Below are 27,875 nucleotides of genomic sequence, written 5' to 3' on the forward strand. Positions count from 1 at the left end.
TATGCTCCCTAGTTTACAATTTCGATTGTAAAGCTATTTCTAAAAATCCTTGAGAGTAAACTGTATATGCTGTGGAAAATGGATCACCTTGGAAACTGAGAAGTGAGTTATTTATTGAACATCGCTCATAAACCATGGACCATTTTACAACACTGTTTAGACACGTATTTATTTTTAAACATACAAAGGATTTAACTCTGGTTTCCGATACGTCTTACTGTGCTTATGTAATGTGCCAAGAACAAATGTCCAGGAATATGCATGTAGTTATACATGCAGCTAAAATTAATAGCATATTTTTAATCTGTTCTAAATGTGTCTTAAAGGGTTATTGTTCAAGTTTTTTTTAACTCAATTCAATATGGGAGTGGACATATGCTTGCTTTATACAAATGTACATATATTATTATTGCAACATTCCAGAGCAATGACAATTACTCTCCAAAATATTCCCCAAAATAACCTCAAAGGTACTGCATGCTCAAAAAATATGCCGAAAGAGAAACTGCAGCATATTTCTGTAGAGAAACTGTGATGGCTCATTGGGCGCATATTCGAACAGGAGCAGCCCGGCCGCTACAATCGTGCTGCATGCACTATTAGTGGTCAGTGTGCTGACTTTATGTTCAACGTCTCACTGTCTGACAACCCGCATGAAGTGCAGGTCCGCTGCAAACTATCCAGATTTATAATAGATCCATGATCCAGCGCGGCCTGTCTGTGGCGAGGGGGAGGAGGGCTCTCTGCATCAGCTGTGTGTTTGGCCCGTGGCCCGGTGGTAACTTACTTCACATCAACGGTAAATGCAAATAACTTTGGTCGTGTCAAGAGAACCATCTGACATGGCTTTATAGCAGAACTTGTCATTCAAAAGAAACTCTTTCTTTATCAATTTCTGCATATGGAGGTTTGTTTCTGCTTGCCATCCACAACGTTACTGTCTTATCGCTTCCCAATTTCTGAGGGTCGTAATTACAGAACATTCGTGTGTTAATTGCGCTTCAAAAAATGAAAGGTGTTAAAATGAAATTGCGTTAATGCCTTATTAACTTGTCAACTTTGACAGCCCTAATATGTGTACTTTATTGTTCTGACACTATTGGGTGTGTTGTTGCTTTTTAGATGATGGAGCTGTGACACGTTGCACACGGCAGAACAAGCCAAAACCAGCTCCTTCTCTTCTAACGCTCCTCTGTAGTATTTCAAGTAGTAGAAGAAATGTGAGCGTTCTCCTGCTAACAGGCACTGCATGAAAAAAAAAAATATATAATTAAAATAATTATGAGTAGGACAATTGACAACTAAACCCAGCCAAAAATCTTAGACTCATGTTGCTCATAACTGGACTCTTAACTGTATTAACTTATTCTGCACGCTACACCACAAGATGTAGGATATATCAATAAACAGCCCCTTCGAATTCCAAAATCGTCAAATACCTCTGTTTTGTCGGTGCTTTTGGCTTTTTGCATACAGAACAGAACCGCTCGTGTGCGCATGAAATATGAAAGGACGGCGTCAGGTTGAAACGCTGCTGGTAACGACAGAATGTAAGGAGCGTGAGTGTGATTAGTGAATGGGTTCCACAAATCATGCGGAAGTCAAGTGTTCACTTCCCATCTGAATATGAGGGGTTTTTTTCTACACCATACCATGTGCCTCTCATTTTAAACCTAACCATTCATGCCAGCATGTGCTCATCTTGTCTAAACATAACCACGTGCTGCGTCATCCCCACATGGCCATTTCTTGACAACACGGCTGACGCAGAGGGATACTTAAAACGTCATAAGTAGACTCCAACGATAAAGCGGCACCATCTGACGAGTTGGGATGAGAATGTGTTACAATAAGCACAATTTCAACAGATAAAAAAATGTGTACTACGTAGTCCACTTACTTATGATAGACGCACAAATATCAAGAGAGAATTACCAAAATCAACAAAATCTGCAATTCAATAAAATTGTGCAGGAGAAATGCTCTGCTCTCAAAATGCTCCTGGCGTGGTATGAAGCAGTGTGGAGGGTCGTAGCTGGAATGGTGGAATCCAAAATGTATCCCACTTTCTCTGACCTTCACTCCCAGCATCTTGTTTTCATTATGAATTTATTTACCAGTCAATAAACATGCATTGAAGTGTAATACAAGAAAATCTTAGCCCGAGTTCTACATGAAAAAAAACAAAAATGTGAACATAGCAGTTGTGGCAGTTGCCTGTTATCATCTGCGGTTGTTTTGTCAATAGCAAGGAATGGCAATGTAGTTATCATGACAGCCCCAGCCAACAAATGTTTTGGTTCTGCATTTTGTTTCCTATTTCTTGCCGTTACGGCGACTTGCCTGTTGCCGTCTGATTCTTTTTTTAACGCTCCATTTTCCTTCCTCCTATGTATGTAATTTCCTTACGTGTATTATTTTTTTCTTGTAAATGTCATCCTTAAGAAGCTGCTGACTTCTGCCTTCACAGACACAGCAACAAACCTCTCCTCTTTTATGGCATTAAATGGTGTCATTATTATGGAGGTCATTCTTAAGGACACTGTGACACATTTCTCCATCACTCCATCTTCTAATAAGAGCATGATAATTATCCATCTTTTAGCCGCTGATGGGTTATTATTCATAGAGTTACTCTACATCCAGCCTACTCTTGTTCTCTTTCCTTCCCCGTCTCCTCTCTCTCTCTCCTTCTCACTCTTTTATGCTCTGTGAGTCACACTTCAGCCGCTCTCTGTCTTCCCTCTTCATTTCCCCCTCTCTTTTTTAAAATGGTGAAAGCTGAGAGTACATGCTCAAGCTATTGATTCGCTGCAGAAAAAAAGCATCAATATTTTGCGTCGTTATGATGATGATGATCATCATCATCATCGTAGAACCCTGTTGCCATGGTGACTTGTTTTGGCACACAGTATTGTGAGAGGGCAAAAAAAGTTCAGACAGACAGGCAGGAAGACGTAAAAGCAAATGCAGGGGGAAAACAGATACCGCTTGCACCCAGTCAGACACGTTAAATGTTGTTCACGCCATTATTTTGGGATTTTCATGTTTTATATAAATGTCATTAGTTTGCCGCTCCACTGTGACATGCCTTTTTTTTACAAGGACATTTGGAGGTCATCACCGCATTTCATTCTTTGACGTCTTTTTTTTGTTGGAACATGCAGTACACACATGTTCACACATACATGCATGTTCTTGAACACAGAACACACACACACACACACACACACACACACACATGCACTTACATATTCAAACATTCTCCGAGGTTCAGAGTTGCGGGTATCTCCACTCACCAAGTGGGATGCATAGTGTTTCCATGGAGATCTATTTTTAGCCACGGACAAAAAAAAAAACGGCCAACTGTTAAAATATGCCATCATGTTCCTTCTGACTGGAAATATATCCCATTTCCTCTCCTGCAGAAAGGATGCCATAAACTTGTTTTTTTTTCCACCTTTTTGTTATGTCTCTGTCTTGTCTATGTGGAAACAGGATGTTAGGTAGTTATCATTTGTCAAAGCAGATTTAAAGCATAGATCCTGCTGTGTTTGATAGATCAGCACATTACCAGCAATAAATCATGGAGAAAGAACAGTGAGGAAGAAGAGGAGAAAAATTCAAAGTTTTGATCATCTTTGAATTTTAAAGAATGTTTATTAATCTTTGCTTGTTAATAATTCTTTAATCTAGTCAAACAGTTGGTCAGTTAACAAGAAGTCTATTGACAGTAGTTGTGGCAGTTAAGTCATACATTAAAGGGAGTCTTAATCCCAAAATCAGAGATACTTATGTTTCGTCTTACATGTCGTGCTATTCATCAATCTAGATTGTTTTTGTATGAGTTGCTGGTTGTTGGAGATGTCTCTCTCCAATGTGTTTGAACTAGATGGCACGCCAAAGCAAACAAACTAATAAAAAGCATTTGAAAAACTCAACAGCAATGTCTCTTTCCAGAGATCATGACCCAGTTGCTGAAGATGATCCACAGCCCTTGTTTTGAGCAGTTTCATGTAGGAGCCATTTTACACACCAACTGAATCACGGGGCAGAAGGAAACATAACTACTGTTAGCTCACCTAGCACCACTAAGCTAGCTAACGTTTCAGCTCAGCCGAGGAGGACGCCATTAATATTTACATCTCCCGCTGTCACGAGCATGAGTCTCTCGTTCATGAGTAGATGCACGCTTCTTTCCACAGAGTAATACAGTTGGCAGGTGTAGTTGGAGAGAAAGAAAATATTTCCGACATGAACCTGCTCACAATAAGATCTGTGGATTATCTTGAGTAATCGGTTCTTGATTTGTGGAAAGAGACATCGCTGTAGAGCCTTTCAAATGTACTTTTTTGGTGCGTTGAGCACCACAAGCTGAATGCCATCTAGTTACAATATATTTAAGAGAAGGCAGACTAGATTAATAATTAGCTCTACAGGTAAGAGGAAAACTGTCCCTTCCAGAAAAAAAATCCTAAAAAAACATTTTTTTAGCTTCTAGCTTATATCATCATACTTGAGCTGATGTCTCTAGGTTTTGAATTGTTTGTCACTATTTTTTCAACTTTTCTTTTTCATTTTATAGACTATACAATATATGATAAATCAGAAAAGTAACAGACAGATTAATCAATGTAGAAGAGAGTCCTAAGTTGAACCTGCTGTCTAATCATTGTCATTTTAAAAATATAGTATCTTATTATCATTACATTAGTGTTGTCCCTATGCCAGATTTCATGGTCAGGTTTCTAAAATAATCTAAGAGTAGAGCAGAGAGAAGCAGGGGCAGCTTTTCTTGGCTTTGAACCCAGACAGCCACAAAGCCCATTATGATTATTTATGATTTTTTTTATGATTAATATCATAATCATAAGTTTTATAATGGGCACTGAAAATGTTAAATGTAGCCATCCAATGCTCACAATCCAGTATGGCCACATAGTTTTTTATGGTTTATTATCCAGCATGCCTGATTAATTAGCCAGTATTTAGTGGGAAGGGGTGAAACAGAGTGATTTGATGGCATTCAACCAAATTCATAAATAAGATTAAGATGCAGGATGCATTTCTGTTACAGTAAATGGCTTTGACTTAATCTGCTGAGTCATCAGCATGCCCACTGTTTGTTTTAAGTCCATAAACTGGCAAACTTAAAAGGAAGTCATCTAATGCTAATGATACTACATCATCTCTCATCTAATATTTCATAGCAAATTTCCTGTATGGGAGGCCTTTACCAATTGAACCTTGATTAGAACAATTATAAAAAGCCCTTGTAAAATAAATTGCTCTTTATACAGTACCAGGAGTTCCTTCCCATCTATTGTTCATCTATGTTTGGTATTAAGTCCGTTCACGCTTCACTACTTAGTGACGGACTCTAGCACGACGACTTCTTTGCAATCACCCTTAATCCTTTGTGAGATTGTTATGACTCATCTGTGTTTCACCACAGTTTTTCTGCCCTCTCACTGCCTCCTCAAAATCCACTGCCAGAGCAGTTAGGTGGGCTGACAGTATTTAGCCTACAATATTTCATAATCTCGCAAATGAATCTTAAGCAGCATTATAATAAGCTATCCAGGAAGGAATGATAATGTCGCAGAGGACTTTCCAGGAAGCAATGAGTATTTAATGATTAGGGAGATTGATTACAGCATTGCTCACATCTCAAGGGCATTTCAGGAGTTGAAACATTTAACAAGGTTAGATGTCATGCTGAACTGATGCACCATCTCGCACACAGAGGTACCCATCACATGGCAGAAATAGCTAGGAGTATGCAGTGTGTTGTTTTTTTTATTGTGAAATGATTGCTGCTCTTATGCAAAATGGTGCATTTGCATGTTATAACTAGCTCCCCTGCCTCTGGACGGATGCTAGAAATGTGGTGTAGGAGGATTAGCATATGTTTTTGTTGATTTTAAAAATACTGTGGATGCAGTAATGGGAAGAGTGAATCTTGTATTGATGTGCACCTGACCTTACTGAAAAGACAGAGAGATTTTGACACAGTGTGGATATGTATAAATATGTGCATCTGTGCTTGTGTGTGCATATTTGCGTGTGCCTTTGTGTGTGTGTGTCTGTGTGTGTGTGCATGCCTGTGTATCTAACCAACTGGAACTGGCTAAAGCCTGATTATATGAGCTCCAGTTTCACCGTGTGATAGCGCAAGCAACTGCCGGCATGCTTAGCCAGCCTTATTACACACACGCTCAAAGCACGTGCAGGCAGTCACGACTCACAGACCCATACACACACAAACACACATGCGTGCATGGACACACAGACATGTTTGTGTGCGATGCGAGGCAGGGTGCTGTGGAGATCAATGGTACAGCATGCTAGGTCCTCTCACAGAGACAATTAAAAGAGAATGGATAATGAGGCTATTTATAGACTGATCTATTTGTAACCAGGGCATTCTCCTACGTAGGAGCTGGGAATTGTTCTCTTTTCAGCCTGCCCTCCTTATGTCCTCTCCTTCTCCTTCTCCTTCTCCTTCTCTGTTGCTCTGTTTTTCATTTTCACTGATTTCTTTTCTCACAGTTGCTTTTCATACATCTACTCTGTCATTCTCCCTCTTTTTCTTTCTTTTCCCTGCGTGGATGCAGATGGATCATCAGTTATTATCTGCAGATGTTAATAAGTCTTCTCTCTGTCATTTGCATTCACATGTGAAACAGTGTCATGCAGCAGAGATGTTATCAGGTGCAATCCAGGGCCACTCCTGGGAGACCCAGTGACGCACCATGCATGACATAATGCTGTGGTAATGTCTGTGGTTGGAAAGGAGAGAGACACAGAGACACAGAGACAGAGAGACGGTGAATACACACTGCGTGTGTGTGCGCTCAGCAACCAGATAATGGTACTCCGCTGAAAAGCAGCCAGATAGAAACCAATAATGTAGGTTGACAGAAATCCTTTACGAATTTTAACTGATGATACAGAGCATACATTTGCATCGCCAGTATGCCAACTCATTTCTTATAGTAGCTGTAATAAAACTGATTTAATATATGAACCATTATTCATGTACAGTACAACATTTTGGATGAGTTATACTCAGTTTTAAGGCCCATTGTGTTATATATCGGCATTCAGATAAAATGTGTAAAAGTCAATGGCAGTAATTATGCATACAGTCCCTGTTTAGTAATTGTTAGGCAGCGTGAGGAGGGCGGAGTCGAAGAGGAGTAAACTTCTGTCTGTCTTTTTCCCCGGCCTGGAAATGCTCAAAGAGCACTTTTTTTAAACTCCCAAAAGAAACATATTTTATTTACTATAGATAATATGAATTAAACTTACCATAACATCAGTACCCTACAGACATTAACGCTATGATGAAGTAGACTATCATGTTTTAGTGAATTCCATGCACATTTCTAGACAGTGTAGCAGCAGTAACATTATTCAACACCATTAGCCGATGATTTGACAATGAGCTTGAAAGCTATCACCCAGGAATTTGCAAGAGTTACAGGCCCTTTGAGGCTCACAACTTCATTAGCATTGAACAGTCGAACATTGTTTAGATAAAGCCTTAGATCCGTTCTGTTTAACTAGAAACAGCCCCAAAACTGACATTGCCATACCCAGCAAACTCCATTTCTAAACAGTCATGTTTGTGTCACATACTGTCACATCAAACAGGGAGAATTAAGGGTTTATATTTCAACCAAACCAGAGTTGGAGTTTGTTAAAACAGTGGAAAGACAAACCAAGATAGTTTATGTGACTTTTATTTTTTTTTCTGTGTGTCTTATGATGATAAAATTAAGTTTTTTTTAAGTGTAGTTTAGTCTGGTGGCCCTGATGATAGCGAATTTGGGATAAACAAAAAGTATCTTGCTCTTTTACAGAAAGGTCTGTCTCTGTAGGGATCCTTTCACTAATGTGAATGTGTTTCAGGTCAAAATAGCCCATTAACTTTTTATTTTTATTTTTTTTTTTATGACAGGTAGAAAGTCACACAGCTATTCCTTAGCATGCTTAGCTACGGTGAATACAGACTTGACCGTGGACCCTTGAATGTGATTGGTAGAAAATTTTCAAACCACATAAGTCAAGCAATTTAAAAATGACCCCCTCAGACTTAGAGAAATTTTGAATTGCAGACAAAATCAGCAATAATCAACAAAATTTTCAGTTTTGATGAATCTGATTCAGTATTTACACGATATTATATCAAGAATAATATTAAAGAAAAGTAGATTCCATTTTAAGGTCCATTTGTTTAGATTGGAAAGCAGATGAAAGATACAGGGTCCACTCTGGTACAATCAACTATATACTCGAGACTAAATTGCATCCATATTTGACATATTTGACAATTTTAAATATATTGCATTACATGGACAGGACATATTGTTTTATCCTATCTATCATCCACATCGAAAACGTAATTAATATATCTGCAAAAAAAAAAAATCGAAAAGACATTTACATACAAAAAGCTACTCATTTGTGGTAATGCTATGTGGAACAAACTGTTGCTCCTGCCAAACTGATGTAACTGACCCTTTCACTGCATTATTCTGGCTACATGAGAATAATTTTCTGGACAGTATTCTGAAAGTAAATTGTCCCTCAAGCCAGAGTAAAGTTCTTCAGATAAAAGAAACAAAGATACAGTGTATTTATGTAGTGCAGTTCATGGTGTATGAGGAGGTGGATGAGGTCAAAGCACAAGGCCCTTGTCTCTTGAGCAGAATTATATAAGGAACACAGAGCTGTGCCCCACCGTGACTCAAACTGGTAATTAGGGCTGGTTTGTGTGTGGTGTGTGAGTGATAGACAGACAAGAAGAAGGAAAGAAAAAAAAGTATGATGAAAAAAGAGATTGATTACAAAGTTGGCTGGAGTTCACAATAAAAAAATCCTTAAAACTGTAAAAAAAAAAAAAAAAAACAAAAAGCAGTGTCATCATCGCTAGTTCCTCGGTGTGCACTCATATACTGTGCGTGCGTGCGTGCGTGCGTGCGTGTGTGCACGCATGCATGCATGTGTGTGTGTGTGTGTGTTTTGGATCAATTTTAGAAGTAAAGCTGATTGTTGCTGTCATCTTAGTCCTTAGGAATAGTATGCAGGATTGCCAGTTAACCCCGGTTTCACTCTTGTTCAGCATATTGCTGCAATATATTTGCAGTTTTTGGCACTCTATCTCTTTGCCCCGTCTTCACCTCGGCACCTATACTCGTCCAAACACAGAAAAGAAGAAGAAATTACAGACAACTGTCATAAGTGATGATTGTGTGGGATTACTTCTGTATGAGTCTGTACATTGTTTTTCACAGAAAAGCCTGCATAGTATATTTTTGATACATAAAATAATGCAATTCGTCAGTAAGATGTAATGTATTGTACCTACTATCAGTGAATCTCTAACTCTTTCTCCCTTTCTCAGGTCTCGCAGGTGCCCAGACTGACCTGGACAAGAGGAGAGAAATATATGGTAAAAACCTGATACCTCCAAAGAAGCCAAAAACCTTCCTGCAGCTGGTATGGGAGGCCCTGCAGGATGTCACCCTCATCATCCTGGAGATCGCTGCCCTGATCTCCCTGGGACTCTCCTTCTACCACCCTCCCGGAGAGAGCGGCGGAGAGTGTGAGTAAAGCAGCTCCTGTGACATTTAAAATTTTGTCTTGTCATGTGTTTCGTGGTATTGAGACAGACACACACACACACACACACACACACACACACTACAACAGTTATCTTGCAGGTATCTCCACAATTGCACAGGACAGCAAAAGGCTATAATTGCATTGGCCCACTGACATCACTTCCTCTGACATTACTGGCACTCGCTGTCACACTTACACCTACATGTATGCACACACACTTTTTAATTGGTGAGGCACACTTTGTTTGTGACCTGCCTCAAGAGATCAAGCGACTCATCAAGCATAGAGCTAATTTGTGTGTGTGTGTCTGTGTCTGTGTCTGTGTCTGTGTGCGTACAAAAGGTACCGGGAAGGTTAATGAAGTGTTGAGTAGAGAAATAACCTTGTGCTCCCAGTGCCCATACATCAGCCCTGTGAGCCGTGAAACAGGAAATGAAGACAGAGACCATAACGAGGTGCTGAGTCAGCGACATCAGTCATTGCTCCCAGCATTATCACAGTAATGGAATTCAGTTACCCTGCCAAAGGGACCAGTCATCATTTTAAGGGGTTTAAAAAGTCTTACAAAAGTGGAAGTAGCAGAGAAAGAGGAAAAAGAGTTACCACTGTCTTACTTGCATGGGCAATTAATCAAATAATTTTTCAGTTAATACATTTTTTACTTGGTTGATTAAGAGGGAGTAATGAGTAATGAGTAAATGAATGATTAACTCAGTCAGCCAAACACTCAGGTAGTAAAATTGTTGGTTAATTGGAATTTGATCATACGTTTCCCTTCATACTTTGCTTCTTTTGAGCTGCATTGCTCTCTGAATGAGCTCTCTGCATCATAAAGTCCAAATAAAGCAGAGAATGGCCAGAGGAATCATTATGCTAATAACTGCGTCCATCTGCAGATGCGTAATCAAGCTTCTCTTTAACTTGAGGCAAAAAAAGGTGCCAATATGCAGGTCTCTTCTCATATTTGAATGATATGAATATATATTAATCTAAATTAGCACATTAACTCCTGTGGATATGAATAAATGTGAATAGCAGAGCTATTCAGAAAGATATGAATGCATACCGCTTTCAATCACGTAATTCAGAAAAATGCCAAAGGGGTGTGTGTGTGTGTGTGTGTGTGTGTGTGTGTGTGTGTGTGTAACAGGAGAGATGGACGTAGGGATGTAAGAATGTTTTACATGCAGAGTAGCACTTTAACAAAAGCACAAGTAACGCCTTCTTTTCTTACAAATATTTAATATAATCATTTTGTATTTAGCTTTAATTTTTTAATCATATGTTATTTAATATTCAATCTAACATTTTTGGCCATGATTCCTCAAATTTGTTGCAACAAGATACATCAAATCAGACTTTCCTGTCTTGAGGATGACACATTTCTAAGGGTTTTTTTTTTTGGTATAATAAACTTGACTGAGTGACAGTAAAAGTGCATATGAGAGTAGTCCTAACTGGAAATTAAAACATTTTGATGATGTTTGTAAATATAACACAGAAACAGAAATATTTAGCTTCACATAGAAGAAAAATACAATAAAAAACCCATAAAATTGAAGGCCATGAAACACTTACGTCCTGAAATTTCGGGTCTATAAAGCAAATGTAACACCATCTGCACACGTGCGTGCATAGACAAGCACACGTCTCTCACTGCTGGTTCACTGTTTTGTTTATTAATAGGTCAAAAAGAAGCTCAACGGCCCAGAAATAGAAGATGGTGGGATGACTTAATTCTCATTTACATATGAAACAGCCTGGCTGCAGTTGAATGAGGAGGCTCTTAATTATGTCTGTATCAAACACACAAGATGCAGCAAAACCAAGGCCTGGAAAACACAAAGAATATACCACAAGTAGACATAAAAACCAGCATGGTGCCATTGCCAAGTGCCATTGAAGCAATAAACATTTATTTGTTCATTTACATCTCACCCAGTTAAAGTTTGTAAATCAGCAGCATAAGTTATAATAATTTATGCTTTGACTAAAGTGTTGCATAATTTTGGCACTTCAGCACCATGGATAGCTACAAATGTGCTGCAAGATAATGTGTGTCTTTCTATGAGAGAGACACAGTTTGTGCACACATTTCCATGTACATGTCTGAATACTAAGAGCTGTACAGTCAGAACCATGGACAGCTACTGCACTCACTGTGTTGCTGTCAGTGCGCTGCAGTGACCAAGCGGGACAAGCTGAGCTCATCCAGTTAAATCATTTGACAAGAGATATTGCAATAATCTACTAGTGTTTGCTTCTTTCAGTAAAATAAAGAAAAGGTACTGATGAAATCTTTGCTTCTTAGTAAAAGGCTTTAAAGGCTTCACAACCATTGTCAGTCTTAATAACATACTGTTGCATGGTCTTTAAGGAGATTTTCCTTTAAGGTTAGTTCTAAGTATAAATATTGAGCTGTCACTTTTCAAAATCAGGCAGTAGTTTTACAAGACAAAACATGATAAAGATGAATAATAATGATAATTATGAAGGAAACAAAGCAATCATGAAAGTAGCAAAGGGTTTTTGTTTTGACAAATACAAGGCATTTACACCACAAACCGGTGCAATTCGTGTGTAAAAATCTGTTTTATCCTCAAAATTTTCGGGTGGAGGACCACATCCCCTCTTTCATATATGTCGCCCCCAGTGTTAAAACAAAAGCTATGCCCTTACGTACTGTTTGTGTGCATAAGTAGTCCCACAGATCAAGGAGAGTTTGTTCTCTGAGTGTACGCAGTATATCCACTAAATGAACATTATATTGATTGGGACCTCTTTGTAGTGCAACAGTAAGTCGAAATTGCTTCTTGGAGTCTAGTTCTTGGTTAAATCAGACCCTGCATATGTGATGTCTATAACATTTGGTCTGCACTGGTTCTCTTCTGAGCTGCAAGTGTTTTGTAGTCCAAAGCAAAATCACCCCACTGGGGGCTTTTGAAGTCAGCTAGCCAGGAGTATAAGATACAACGGCTCCTAGAGTATTACATGAAGCAGCACAAAGAGGACTGGGAATAGGCCTTGTTTCATCCCCAAATATACCCCAGTCTGTCAGACTGCAGGGTGTTCATTTGAAGTGGAGCAAATGAATGAAGAGGCGATGACAACTTAATTCTCTGAAGGTCATTTCAGCCAGATTTGATTTTATTTTAGGCTTGTCTTACATTGTATGCAAGCAGAGAAATTGCGAACGCTGACTACCGTGTGAGTTTTACATCCCTTTGTGCATCTTTTATAAAGAAGTTTTCATACTCTACACATAAACAAGCATATGTACCTGTGTATAAAAAGTGAGTTTATATCATATACTGCGTTATTATACCTGACAATGTGATTTGCAAATGTATTACATCCATATAACTTTCCCTTTCTTCCACCTGTCACTATTACCAAACTGCAGCCTGTGGCGCGGCGTCAGGTGGGGTAGAGGACGAAGGCGAGGCAGATGCTGGCTGGATTGAGGGCGCAGCTATCCTGTTGTCTGTGGTTTGTGTGGTGCTGGTGACGGCCTTCAACGACTGGTCGAAGGAGAAGCAGTTCCGTGGGCTGCAGAGCCGCATCGAGCAGGAGCAGAAATTCCAGGTGGTCCGCGGTAGTCAGGTCATACAGCTGCCTGTGGCGGACATAGTGGTTGGGGATATCGCACAAATCAAATACGGTAGGTGTGAGGAGATTGTCAAACTGTGTGTGTGTGTGTGTGTGTGTGTGCGTGTGTGTGTGTGTGTGTGTGTGTGTGTGTGTGTGTTTGTGTTAGAATTTATCATTCAAACCCAAATGGCAGATATCTTCTTGGAGCAAATTTATTGTTCATGGAGCTTTGAAACTGAATTCATACGTGACAGAACTTGAAGTAGATCGCTCAAATATGAGATGCAAACATCGTCACAACATCTCTCCTTCTGCTACATGTTAACACCCCAAAACAATCAGATGCAAATATAACAAACAAGTCATCAATAAAGGAGTGGATCTTGCTTATTGTAGTTAGTTCCATTACACCTGTAACATCTTTCTGGGGACATATTTTGTAACAGTGTGCAATGTACTCAGTCATGATAACTGTTGCATCTGTTCATATTGTTGATATTTGATGTATTGATATCCATTCTGTTGGCTTTTTTTTTGGTACTGCAAGACTTTTTTACCAACTAATTTGTATATCAACCTTACCCTTAATTGCAACATTGGAGAGCTAACTCAAATTGACCAAACTTTCTAGAACATTTTGATAACTTTGGTGTGGTTGCACGTGCCTCGATTGGCTTGCCCATTGTTCTGTGTAAAGTAATTTTCATGGTTCAGTAGCTGAAAATAGACTTCCACCTCATTTCCAGAGGGGGATTAAAGTTATGACGTCCACCTTAAGCAATTAACTGTGTTTAAGCAATGGTATGTTAATGGTGAGAAATTAATTAGCTTCAGACAGACCCATACATGGAGAAACACACACACATCCTCTCTCAGTGTCGTCTTGAACCACAGTTTATTCTGCTTTAAATTAGCTCAAACCCAGTGAATGAATCCTTGGAGTTATCTCAACTATTTTATGTTGTAAGGTAATGCCATTCAGTTCCAGAAAATGTGAATTGATCCACTGCAGATAGCAACTCTGCCATTTCTGTTGTCGCAGGTGATCTGCTTCCTGCTGATGGAGTGTTGATCCAGGGCAATGACCTGAAGATTGATGAGTCATCACTGACTGGAGAGTCCGACCACGTCAAGAAGTGTGCAGACAAGGACCCCATGCTGTTGTCTGGTATGTTGCCAGTCGATCGCTCTTTCACTGACGATGGGTGTATACTGATTGTCCCAGTCATGTCTTCTCTATACATTGTTATGTGAAGGAGAAAGGGACAAAACCATGAGGAGGGGACTCGTCTTTGACACAAAGGACTCTTTACGTCTTGCATGTTCACTTCCTCTGTCTGACTTACTGTTGAGTTTAAAGTTAGCAACATTTGCCATTCCCTCAAGTACAAAATAATTGTGCATGTATCGATCTGCATTTCATTCCATTTTTGATAGGAATTTATTTACAAAATATAAAGTATTTTTGAATGATTAAATCTAGCAAACACACCCACAAATACATTTTAAGCATTTTTCACCCAGTGGGCTTGTGCCAATTTAGTGATTCTATTCTAGTACACTTTTTGTCAAATATAGAGAATAGCTCTTCATGGTCTGCGAACTGCCCCTTTTGTGTGTGTGCAAAAAAAAATCATGTGTCCATTCACAGCCTTTGCTCTGTAAAGGAAACAAATATAGTAGCTCAGACCGAGCAACACAACGCTACTCTGGCCAATTAAGAATAGGAGACAAGTGTTTCAAGCTGTTTGCATATTGAGGTTTGCCTGGCATTATATTTTGGAATAAGGTCCACTCTACCTAACTCCTTTTGCAAAATCTATTGTGACCAACCAAATGAATTATGAGTCACAGTCCTAGCATTACCTTGGACAGAACACAGAAGACAAAATGTTGTTGATTTTCCTCATCAATGTAGAATTCTACTGGAAGACACTTTTTTTAATCAACTTTCCTTGTTATTGGTGTGCTGCAGCAGAGACACTAGAATTCACAGCCGTAGGATTCTTAAAGAATATCACTGAAAACAAAAACGTGGGTTAATCTGATCTCACATCGTTTTTTTCTTCCTGAGGATAATTAGCTGTGTGCCTTTTTGCTGCCTTCTTTAATTAGCCTCATATTCACCCACATCAACACACTCTCCCAAAGGTTAATAATGTTCTGTGTGCATACTGTACTCATACACATGCACAAAAGTGTAGTGTAGTCTGCACATATTTTCACAATGACATGACTTTAACTGCTTTTGGCTCTTCACTCCAGCATATTGGATTTAAAATAAAACTATGATTGAGAATTAAGTGCTGACTTTTGGTTCTAATGATGTTTGCTATTGAACCAATATAGAACCAAAGCAACCGATAAGTGTTCTATGACAAAAAATCAATTGTGCTCGATTGACCACCCAAGTCATTCATAGGTGTCCTTGTTCTGTTGCAATAAGAGCGACAGTTTAGTATATACTGTACTATGAAATTAGAATACACTGTGAGCCAACAAATACTTTCACACTTTCATACTGTGTATGTAGAGATGATGACTTTAGGGTTTATTTTTAGGAAATGGTAACCAAATGAGTCAGTTCATTAAAGCTTGGGTAGGCGGAAATGAAGATACACTCTCCCCTTTCTGTCATAAGCCCCTCCCTCCAGACATTCATGGGCATCTGCATGTGTTACACACAGTAGCCCTGTGTTTCCCGTGCATTATTTATTTAATCATTTTTCATTATCAAGTTGCCCACAGCACATTCACTCAGCCCCATCCTGACCCGCTCTCTCTCTCTCTTTGTTTATCAGACCACAAACGAGACAAGAGTTAGCTAGCTAGCCACCATTCCCCCGCCTCACCACTGTAGACTGCTTCCCCAGGTAGAGAGCTGGCAGCAGCTCTGGAGACAGACCTTCGCAAATGAAGGTTTGCTGAGCCGGCGGGAAGTCCGAGCTGACGGGTCCCCCTGGAGCCGGGGTTTGCGATGACAATATGCCAGTCGCTGGGGGTCTCTCACTGGAGCTGCTGCTGACTATCCTTCTGGTGAAGTGTTCTATGGCGGCGGGGTGTGAGGCGGAGCACACAATGTGATTCAAGGCTCTTACCTTAGCTACACAACAGAAACTTGAAGCCAAAGCATGACCTGTAGCTCTCGTTAGCAGAGGGCTAAATTATTAGCAATACTCTCTAAAACGCTTCGCAGATATTAAGACTTTTTATCATTTATTATCAGATTCTCTTCTAGCATTTGTTTGATAAATCTGTCTTCCTTTTTTGGGGTTGCTTTGCTGTGTTGACAGTGCTGGAACATTAAGATTTTATGTAGGATTTCTGCATTGAATTAGCTTTTACCATCTGAAGGGGCGTGCACGTGCATCTGCATTTGTAGAACATAAGATAGAAACACGGTCTCTTTGAAATGACCCCTGATTGGCTTAAGTGTCTCATAATGAGCTAGATTTTCTTAAGCCTGAGAACAGAGCCAAGGGGATGTACAGAGTTCTATTGTTTGTTCAGTTCACTTGATTTACACTATGCTCAAAGATTATATTGGGATTTTTGCCAAATGAAGCGAAAACATACTGCCCCAGCTTTAATTTCAGTTTTAATGTTTAATATTTAAACAGGAGCGTGAACAAATGCAAATTCTATTGGCAGGAACACTTAAGTCACTTTTTTCTCAGCAAACCCTTTATATATCTGATTTAGCTGTAATATCTTATAACACTTCTTTCTCCAGGCACCCATGTGATGGAGGGGTCAGGGCGCATGGTGGTAACTGCTGTCGGGGTCAACTCTCAGACTGGAATCATCTTCACCCTGCTGGGGGCTGGCACAGAGGAAGAGGAGAAGAAAGAAAAGAAAGGTAAGATCATAAAATAATCTTAAAGAATTTTTCTGCAGTTTCTTCAGGAGTATTGAGGTAATTTGTTCTTTCGTCAGTGTTGCTCAGCAACGTACCCTTGAAAAAGCTTTTGTCATTTCATTACCTTATGTTCTGAACGTTTGACTGTGCACACTCATTGCATAATATCAGTGTTTGAAATTGTCTTTGTTATCAGAAGGGTTATACACATTAAACTCACAAATAAACAAATGTCCACCTGTTAAACTCATATGAAGTGTATGTAGATATTTGTAGTACAGTACCTGACAATAAGCCTCTTTGCTGAATGTGTATAAATACATTAAATGGTATTGGTGGTACACTTATGAGCTGCAGTATCCAGGTTCTGTGGGTTCTGGTGCATTATTGTCCTTACTCTCTTATCCTTCCAAATTCGCCTCGAAGGAGGGGCTGTGGAAGACGGACACCAGAACACAGGTAGAGTATCACTTTTTCTGACCCCTGGGAGTGGTACTTGATTCTTTTGACCTTTAACCCCTAATGATCCCCAATAAACCACCGTTACTTTACACCCCTCCTGTGTAGCCGAGCACCCTTGCCCCAGTTCAATTCCTCACTTAAAAAGAGAAGCCTCATCCTCACAGCACTGCATCTTTTTAAGTGTTGACAAATGACACATTTCACAATGCATAATCCTTTCCCCATATAACAGGCACCACACTCATCAAACTAACTAGCTAGCATTCAACATCAGTCCTGTTCCAAAGACATATTGAATGCCACGACTAAACAAAGGCTGTCATACTCATCTCATTTCTGTGGTACAGAACAATGACATGAGAGTGACAGTCTTGCAGGTGTACAGCACATGTACCATCAGTAGAGAGTGAAGTACACAATATAGGCTTTAGTGAGATGTTATTTTTTGCATCTTACGTTTGTACATATACATATGCTGACATTAGTAGTTATTTTTTGCCAGTGTTACCAGAGCCTTTTTCCGACAGCTCTGTACTTTCAATGAGCAGGAAGCTCAGGAGCTCACATGGATAGCATACTAAGTGTCTTGGAGTATTTTAGCTTCAATGCTGTCTTACATTATATAGTGGAAACTGCTTTTAGTCATCCCGCTAACAATTGTCAACAGCTTAAATGAAAGCTTCAGGCAGAATCATTTTCACACATGTTCTGTTTAAATAATTAGCTTTTAGTAATCAAATAGTCTGCAGTGTACAGTGTTCATTTTGGGTCTCTTCGTGCATGACAACATTTAGAAAAGAAAACCATTTATAACTAGGTTAGTTTCATTCTTTGCCCTTTTACATTTACATGATACTTTGTATTACGGTACCACATCTAGCGAAGGAAATCAAGATGGGGAAAAGACACTTATTTCTCTCAATGAGAAACGTAGTGTCCTTGCAGCTTATGACAAAAAAAAAAAAGCTAATTGAATGCGGCAGCAAAACTTGGTGTTCCTCAGACTACACTCAAACAATGACAAACAGTCATGGCTGCTAGTGGTGGATAGAAAACAAATGCACATGGAGCAAGCACCTGTGGTGGAAGCAGGCTTTGTCAAGTCGATACGATACGATACGATACGATACGATACGATACGATACGATATAGTATATACTTTAGTGTAGCTATAGGGGAATTTGTCTTGGACTCAGATGCTGCTCCAATAAATGGCCTCACAATCACAATAAAACATATGAACAAAACAGCACTAACTGCACCAAATCACACCAATAAATTGCACATACAAAATATTGCACATACATTGCACATAACACATGAAGGACACACCCCGCAGTGTGAGTCTGGGTTGCCAGCAGGGCAGTGCCACAAGATACTTGTGCCCACCACTTATGCGATTGATTACGATTAATAATGTCATGTAATGTCCCCTTGTAAGGGCCCTTTGTAGTGAAGCTTAATGTTTCATTACACTCATGTAATAAATATACAAATAAATTATAAATTAGATGGTAATCTGCATGAGAAATAAAGAAAAAAAGATGGTTATAATACCTATCTACTTATTGGACAGACAAGATCACTATAAGAGGTTTCCACTATACAAGGTAACAGTAAAATATCTGTAAAGTAATGTCTTCCCCTGTGGATACTATTCTCTTCCTCTGATCTAAACAATAGTAAATACTAGGGCTGTACCTGACTCAGCATTATGTCAGTCGAATGATTTGGCTGCTTAATACGAATATTTAATGTTTCGTTTTGTTTTCCATTTAAAGTTTGTACGGGGTTCAGCGGGTTGTTGAGTGCAACAGCGGCATTCACGTTAGTAAATAAGCTAACAACGGTAACAATGGATTGCAAATGTGCAACAACATTTCTGCTGACACTAGATATCAAACAAAAGTCAAGAGACCTCAGCGCACTTTACTTGCTGTGAGCTGTAATCTCACCATTTCTATGCAGAAGAGCAGCCCCCTCTCCCTCAGTACCATGTATCTCCTTTGTGCTGCTACAGACACAACAGAATCAGAGAGTAGCATGAAAGTTAAGAGCATTCACTCCACAGCAAAATCTGGAGACCAAAACATCCCCAGAAGCCCACTGCACAGCACATGGACTAGCGAAAAAACAACAACAACAAAAAAAAAAAACGATGGCTTGACTTGAAGCTATCTCAGTTGACTGAGGGGTCTCCTACTGATGATGCGGTATCTGATTAACCAACAACAAGTATTATAACACAAAATCTGGCCTCAAGGACATGGCCATTTTTATATTCACTTTAACCTGAAAAGCCCTTTATGTTATAGCGCACTCGACAAGAGTCGATCCTTGACTTAAAGTTGCAGATTTTGTCAAAACTGATGCTCTCAAAGTTTGACTCCTAAAACTGACTGTTAATTTTTTTTTTACAAGATATCGTACCATACATCATGCACTCAGTACTTCATGCTTGGCTGGCCTATTAAGTACAACTCAAACAACTTAATTTAGAGTTGCAGACTACAGAAATATAACTTCTTAAAGTTAGGATTAGCTTTGGCACAGAGACTTTTTTTAAAGGGTTACATCAGCTGTCTGTTTAATATTTAGATAGATGTGCTAACAAAAAACTGCTCATGATTGCCTCAGTGATGTGCAGTAAAATCAGTGCAGTTCTGTGTCATTAAAGAAAGCAATTGGTTTTCAATTAGATGATAAATTAAGGATAGTGGAAGAGAGGATAGCTGCTGTAAGTCATTGTGTTTTTGTTATCAACTTAAGACACCAAACACAAAAGGACACAATAAAATAATTATTGACCTTTGATTGAATTTCTGTTCTCCAGTAATCAGTTTATGAAATTGCTGTCAAAAAACATGGACAAATCATTGTTAGATCATTTCCAGATTTTGAAAACCATAACTTTCACTACAATGGAGGGGGGGGACAAAAGTCTGGACACCTTCTCACATAAACACTATAATTCATTAGCCCCATCACTTAACTGTTTGGCACGTGTATTTCCCTGGCTAATATGTTGACCCTTTTATGTTTCATTTACTTTGCAGGAGAGTTTAATTTTAGATTGGCTATGCAACACCTTTTAGTTTATTTGTTTCAGATTTCTGCCAAATTATTTCTTTGTGATGCTAACCGATATTACATGAATAACATGGTTTAAATGAATTTCACATTGCATCAAATTAACAAAAATAAAAATGGCAACAAATGCAGTATATTACTATTGTTCACTATACATGACAGATCTTGTACAATACAGTACAGTATATTAAAACAAATACAGTGGGTTTGTCTCTTCTGTAGCTCTGGTTTCACATTTAATGTTCAGACGTCATGTTTCTTGTCTGTCCAATGTTACACTTGTTTGTTTTATTGACATAACATCTATTAAATTACATAACTTACCTATGATTACATAAATAATGGACACATTACATTTTTTTAATCCAAATTGATCACAAAACTAGACTTTAGTATTCACATAAAGTCTGTATATGCTGAAACTCTTAAATGTGCTATAACCATGTTATTTCTGTTCATTGTCTTGTGTGTGCACATGCGTATGTTTGTGTGTGGGCGCGTGTGTGTGTGTTTTTGTTCATTCGTGTTCGGCCTTCATTGTTACTGGCTAGACTGCTCCCATCCCCCTATCCACCCCATCGCAACTATAGCCACGGATGGGGCTGCAGGCATTAATGCCCCTGGCAGTGCCAACCTTATTAATGGTAGGTTGACAAAACCTCCGATCTCTGACCTCCTTCTGTCGTGACTTTTGACTCCTCCTACCTTTTCCATTCTCCTCCTATCATGGGTGCTCACCCTCCGCTCTGCTCTACCTCTCCTTTCAGTCGTGTCGGTCCCTTTTGTATCCATGCTGTCAATGCACGTCCTCTTGTAGTCGTAGAAATTAGTCTTGTGTTTCTTATTCTTCTCTTTATGCTATCTTTTGTCTTGTAATGCTTTAAAGCTACAGTTGGTAACGTTTTGTTATATTTGCCAAATCTGTCAGTGCATCTATATAGTATTACATGTGAGAGACAGTCTGTGAAGTCAGCTTATGAACTGCAGTCAAACGGTCAAACTAGGCTGGGGCTGTACCCAGCTCTGAATTATGTTGTTGAATCAGACGTGGCTTTCAATATGAATATTCAATGATTTGGGTTTTTTTTCTTCATAAATTCTTATGGTATAATAAACAAGCTAACAGCGTTAACAGATCGCCAATGCACAACATCATTTTTTTGCAGACGCTAGATATCAAACAAAAGCCAGAATCTTTTTCGTATTAAGTTGCTGTGAGCTGTAAATTTACCACTTTTAAGCAGAAGAGAGGAGATAATGTTATTTCTGGGTCTAACAGTGCAGAGTCTCTCTTCCTTTATGGCACTGCTATGTGTCCACTGAAGCCTGTACCAAAGAGTAGTGTAAAAGTCAAGAGCACTCACTCTGCAGCAAAGAATGATGATCAAAATGTCCCCGGAAGCACACTGCACAGCAAACTGACTACAAAAAGAAAAACAATTGCTCGACATGAAGCAAACTCAGATGACTGAGGGGTCTCCGACTTATGATTCCAGTCTCTGACATTCAGATATATGAAATTCAAATGTGAATCAAGATTTTGGTGAGAAAATGAGAAAGTGTGTGAGCTGTCAGCCATGTTGGATACGGTTGACCAAAGTACCAAACATTGCCCACCGACCAGAGCAGACTTTTCATTTTACAGTTGAACAGTGGACTAAAACATGTTTCTGAAAACATTTGAGGCTATAAAAAAAAGTCAACATAGTAACACAATCTTGATTCATCTTTGATCAGCGCGGCTGAGTTTGTTAGTTGCACAAGTTCATAAGCAGTGGTTGACATGATTGACAGCTACGCAAGAGACTCCTTGGCTCTGTTTGGTTCTTTTTGTTCAGGTTGATAAGGCCATTAAAGGCAGTTCAAGAGGGCAGAGGAATATTTTTTATTTCTACAAATGATTTGTCTCATGTACTGCTGTATGAATATAGTCTCAGTTTTACCAAGTGTGACAAAAAGGGATTTAAAAGAATGTCTTTGAAAGTTACCAATCACAGTATAACGTATAGCATAGTACATAGCGATCTTGGAGAAAATTCGTAAATGACTTTTTGTGGTTTTTTTTTTTTTTTTGTGGTCCATTTTTAAATGAAAACTTTAAATTTGTTTTCTGTGATGATAAGAAATAGTGAAATGTTTTTAGCTTTTTTATTTCCAGTCATGAAAAACATTTTGTGATGGATAACAAGGGCAGCACTTGTGAAGTCATTTGAAGTTGAGTGTCTTTATGGTAATAGTTTGACATTTTGGGAAATACTCATTCCCTTTTTTGCTCCGAGACAGTTGATAACAGTCCACTGCTTCCAGCCATGAAATAGCTTGACACATAAACCTCATAAAAAGTAATTTTTACACTTCTGTTTTTGTGCAAATAACACCGGAACAAACAAGATATAACGTGTCATTTGTGAGCTTTAGAAGTGCTGGTAGGCAAATTTGTTACTGTTGGTTGGAGCCAGGCTAGCTATTTCCCAAAGCTTTCTGTCTTTATGCTAAGCTAACCCGCTGCTGGTGGTATTTTCACATTTACTGTGCAGACACTCATTTTCTCTTTCAAGTCTCTGCAAGAAAATGTTTCCCAAAATGTAGAAATACTTCTTCATATGGTGCTATAAGGCTAACAGTGTTTTCGGTCAGTTAATAAGTTAATTGTCACATGAATCCATATTTCTGATAGTAGACAAGACGCTAGCCGAAGAGTGGTGGCACAGTCCTTCTGTAGGGCCAGCTCCTTTAGTTGGGTGTCCTCTGAGATCACTTAGTGCAAATCCTCCATTTCTGTGTTACCTGCACAAGATGCAAAAGATTATCTTCATTTAGTGCTGCGCTGGGTTCTCTCTTATCTTTTCCTCCTTGGAGAGAAGCCACAAAATGTTTCTACTCAAGGCAGGAGGGGCGTGATTTGCACTGTGATGATGACCTTGTGCTGTTCTGGGCAGGAACAGAGCGATTTGTCATCTTCAGCTTTATTGTGACTCCAGGGAACTGGTTAATGTGGAGGTGGAGGTGAAATGAGCCATTTATTCTCCACATACATGCCGAAAAGTCTGAGAAAATCTGCTCTTCCAGCTCCACCTGAGTAATTCTCTCAGTGACATTTGAGTACAAAAGCACTGAAAGTCAGATTTTGTGCAATTTCCAGCCTGCCTACTACTGAGACAAACAGTGCATATCTCTATAATTATAGCCTGGGCAGATAATGAGATCAACACTGCAGCATATAATATATGCGTTCTTAATTATTATGTCTTATTTTGTAAACATTGTGTGTACATTTGGTTTGAAAGCACAAGTACGTGTAACTTTTAGTTCTAATGTTTCATCAGCTTGTAAAATGAAATATACTGTGTGCAGCTCCGATAGACGACCAGCAGTTCAAAACAATACTGTGTGATTGAAACGCACATTTAAATTAAGTTCACTCTAAGTTCGCTCCTTGCGTAAGCAGAATCCAACAGCATAACAAATTCACAGTCCCTGAACTTAGATTTCGATTTTCCTTCAGTTGTTCTTATGTAACTTCGCCATGTGGGAGGCTTTTCCTTCTGGCTCTCTCTCTCTCTCCTTCTCTCTCTCTCTGTGTATTGTTCACACTACCAGTCCGCTTCCCCCTAAGTGTGTGATCTTGCATGTGCTTTCCGAATTTTCCTCCTATGCATGCTGTCTCTTGTTTTTGTGTACTCTACGTGTATGTGGTGTGTGTGTGTGTGTGTGTTTGCTGTGTGCTCTCCCTCACTGTCAGTGTTCAGTGTAATGCTGTATCTACTGTATGTCTTGATATCTCATTTTATACCCCAACAATATGTATTTTTGATAACGTGTGTGCAATTACCTGTGCTCATATTGTCAGTTTGTCATTCAGAACAGTATTTTATTAAAAAAAAAAGAAAATTCAGCAGAAAGTGTGCAGTTTTTGTAATGTTCAGCATAATCATGATGATGTCAACATTTTATTTTAGTTTCAGAAAGGCCCATTAAGTTTTTTTTAATAACCTGATTATTTGCTAATGCAAAAAAATAACATCTATTAAAACTTAATTTCACCCCACTTATTAGCCAAAAATCTGCACACTATAGTATTGTCTGTTGCCTCTTGCCAATAGCTTCTTCTTACATTACATCACTTTCTATGTGACTGTCACAGAGACGTTGTATTAAAAGTCATTTTCCTGTCTCCCTGTTTGTGGTTTTTGGTTCTCACTGTGTGTGCTGTCTCTGTGGTGATAATTTGTTGACTTGTCTGCCTTGGTTATTTTTGTTGTTATTGTCTTGTATGTCTCCATCATAGGTAAAATGCAAGATGGCAATATGGAGAGCAACCAGATTAAAGGTAACCAAACCATATCTTTCACCCTTTCTCCTCCCCTGCCTTCTCTCTTCCTCTTCCTTCTCCTCCCCCTCTCCTTCTTCTCATTGTTTCCTTCTGTGGTGTGTGGTGTAAGCTCTGGGCCAAACGCAGGTGAAGGTTCTGACATTGCTTTATTTACTTCAGCCTTCATTATATTTTTACACTCTTAATCCCTCACTTTTTCAAGTTAGATTCCAAGAGTAGTCTTGAGTTTCTCTAGCTAGGCTTGGAAGATCATAACAGTGTATGGGAAGATTTCTCTCACTGGCAATGCTGCAAAGACAAAGTACCAAATAATCATCAGTAGCCACCTGAAGACTTTTTGGCAAACATATTCATTCATGAATGCTCATTTAGACCTACTATTAATGATGATAGACTGTATTAGATTCAATAGGCTGTGTTGTCATAAGGCTCTAATATGTTTTGCGCCTTCAGGCAGATTTCTTAAAAATATTTTTTGTTCAAAATGGGCTCTATTCATTATAAAGGTTGCCAGCCCTTGGACTAAGTAAATCCCAGAGGATGCTGGTATTTGACCCAGGATTTACCTGCAGTCATCTTAGGATAGAAAAACCCTCCTCTTCACTCTGTCTGTCACTGATGTGTTGTCCCTGGTCTGTTGTTCTGTTGTTGTTCTTGTTGTGTTGTTAACTTGTCTCGTTCTCTACAAGAGAACACAAACCTGTCCCTCAAGTACTGTATTTGCCTCTCTCGGGCTGCCCTTCACTACCAAAATAACCTAAACTGTCATCTCAGTACTCTCCTCAAGTTATGTACCACACCCTGGATTCCCCTTTTCCGATGTTTCATAAAATTTGCCCCACACAATATGAAGTAAATTGTCTGTGAATAAGAGGGTTGGACAAAGTCCCTCGAGGGAGAGACTATAGTAGTGCTAATCTTAACAATTGTTAATCTGTCAATTTAGTCTGTGAAAAATAATTTCAAAAAAGCTCATCCCAGGTTTCCAAAAAGGTGCCCTCAAGTATCTCATTGTGTCTGACAAACCCGAAAACGAATGAATTCACAATAATGTAAAACAGAAGAAGCACATTTCTACATTTCAGAGGCAATAGCAAATGTTTGATACTGTTTATTTTTGTTTTGGTTCCGTTTTTTTGTCTTGGATACCTTTTCTTAAAATCCACTAATTGATAAATTGACTATTGCTTTACTCCCAGGTGTTTGTCACAGGTCATCTAGAAACTCAACCTTAAAGAAATTATTGGCCTCCTCACTACTCCTTATTTGGTTCATTTAACCTACAAGTCTATCTACCAAGTCCATGCATTCATGTTGTCAAAATATGTTTCCTCTCTTAGGGCTGAGCATGTCAAATTGTCAGAGTAAAGGGGTAAGAGGGTAAATTAAAAAAACACTTAATGATACTTTGGTAAGATGATTACAGTCTGTATTAGGGTTACTGCAATACAGAATAATATGCAGCTTTTAGAAGACGAACCTTTGTCCTGAGCTTGTTTTAACATCTTGCCTTTCTGCTGTGTTCAGTTATACAGACACTTTCTGTCTTGTGTCAGGGGGCTAGAAAAACAAAATGCACAACCAGAGACATATGACAAATCTTCAACATTAAATGGTTTTTTTCATGAGCATCAAACACATGCCTCATTGTGATTGGAAAACTGGGCTGATATCATTCTTGGTAATGGGCTACATTAACAGAGAAGCACTGTATTGTATGTGTGTGTGTGGGGGGCGGGGATATGGAGACAGAGTGAGGTGATCAAGGATTGTTTTTTTCATTTATTTTTTTTTTTTACAGATACCATGAAATCTTGTTTCTGCCACACTATAAAACAGTTCATACAGTATAAAATACATAGAATATTAAGTAATCTCAAAGTGTAAAGATTATGTATATGTAGCACACACTGATCACAGTGTATTCTAACAAATGTGTGCAAGTGATAATCATCAACCATTTGGATTTTATGCAACACAAGGACAGTCATTTTTAAATAGATGTACAGTAACAGTAGCATACAGCGATTGCGTTTTGTGTGTTTCAGCCCCCTCTCTGAGATGTTGTGTTATAGTAAAATGTACAATCACTATCATATACAAGCTTCTACTATTTGGGGATCTTTAGTTTCTTGTCATAATTATGAGAGAGGAGCTTTTAACAGTGTGGAGTTTATTCCGTTGCAGGTCTGTGATTATGTTGCCAGAATTGCAGCTTTTTTCATCTTAGATCTTTACACTGTCTTCCACTATGGCTTAAAACTGATTTTAAAGCATTGCTGCTATTTATACATCTATGCAGCATGTTCTATACTGTACATCACTCAGTGGATTAAGGCTTAAATATATTGGTCTTGCTTTTCAAATTTGAATTCTCAGCACCTCCAAAGTAATTTGAGACTGGTCTGCAAAGTGTTTCCAGAATAAAAGCAGAACAGCTAAAAAGCTAGAGTTATTATGTTTCACATTGGAACGATCCTCCACAAGGCCTGAGACCCCCATTTTGATTGAACACTAGTATATGACCCAATTCGGTTTATTTAAATTATATGTGTCTTTATTGTTTTGATTATATATTTATTTTTTTACTTATTACCTTCAATCTCTTTTTTCTTTTCAGGTTCTTTGTATTTTGTTTATTTTTGTGTGAAGCACAGTGAGTTTTCCTTCTGTGTGAGTGTGGACAGAACTGCATAAAGGGTTCCCTTTTCCTCACTTTCTGCAAATGCTTGGCAGACGACTGAGTAATCCGTGAGCATGGATTGGACCTCGGATGTAGGACCACTGAATTATTCATGACTCATGTTTAAATATGTGGTTTTGATGAAAAAAAAATAGAATGAGTGATAAGACACAGTGATGACAGTGAAAGAAGTACCATCATTATGATGAATTTTTGGTTCCTAT

At 38.8% G+C, this 27,875-nt stretch overlaps 1 protein-coding gene across 11 annotated transcripts in view; it reads left to right on the forward strand.

Annotated features, from left to right (window-relative positions):
* atp2b2 (ATPase plasma membrane Ca2+ transporting 2) overlaps nt 1-27,875 on the forward strand; it is a 143,356-nt gene that overhangs the window by 75,869 nt on the left and 39,612 nt on the right. For 7 of the 11 annotated variants that reach the window (XM_042506226.1, XM_042506210.1, XM_042506235.1 and 4 more), the window contains exons 3-9: nt 9,413-9,613; nt 13,037-13,294; nt 14,267-14,392; nt 16,958-17,083; nt 17,510-17,542; nt 21,187-21,279; nt 24,924-24,965. In XM_042506226.1, coding sequence (XP_042362160.1) covers nt 9,413-9,613; nt 13,037-13,294; nt 14,267-14,392; nt 16,958-17,083; nt 17,510-17,542; nt 21,187-21,279; nt 24,924-24,965 — 879 coding nt within the window. The remainder of the gene's footprint in view (nt 1-9,412; nt 9,614-13,036; nt 13,295-14,266; nt 14,393-16,957; nt 17,084-17,509; nt 17,543-21,186; nt 21,280-24,923; nt 24,966-27,875) is intronic. The other 4 variants (XM_042506280.1, XM_042506300.1, XM_042506252.1 and 1 more) reach the window with 3 other exon arrangements.

Source organism: Plectropomus leopardus, chromosome 2, assembly GCF_008729295.1.
Source record: "Plectropomus leopardus isolate mb chromosome 2, YSFRI_Pleo_2.0, whole genome shotgun sequence".
NCBI lineage: Eukaryota > Metazoa > Chordata > Actinopteri > Perciformes > Serranidae > Plectropomus > Plectropomus leopardus.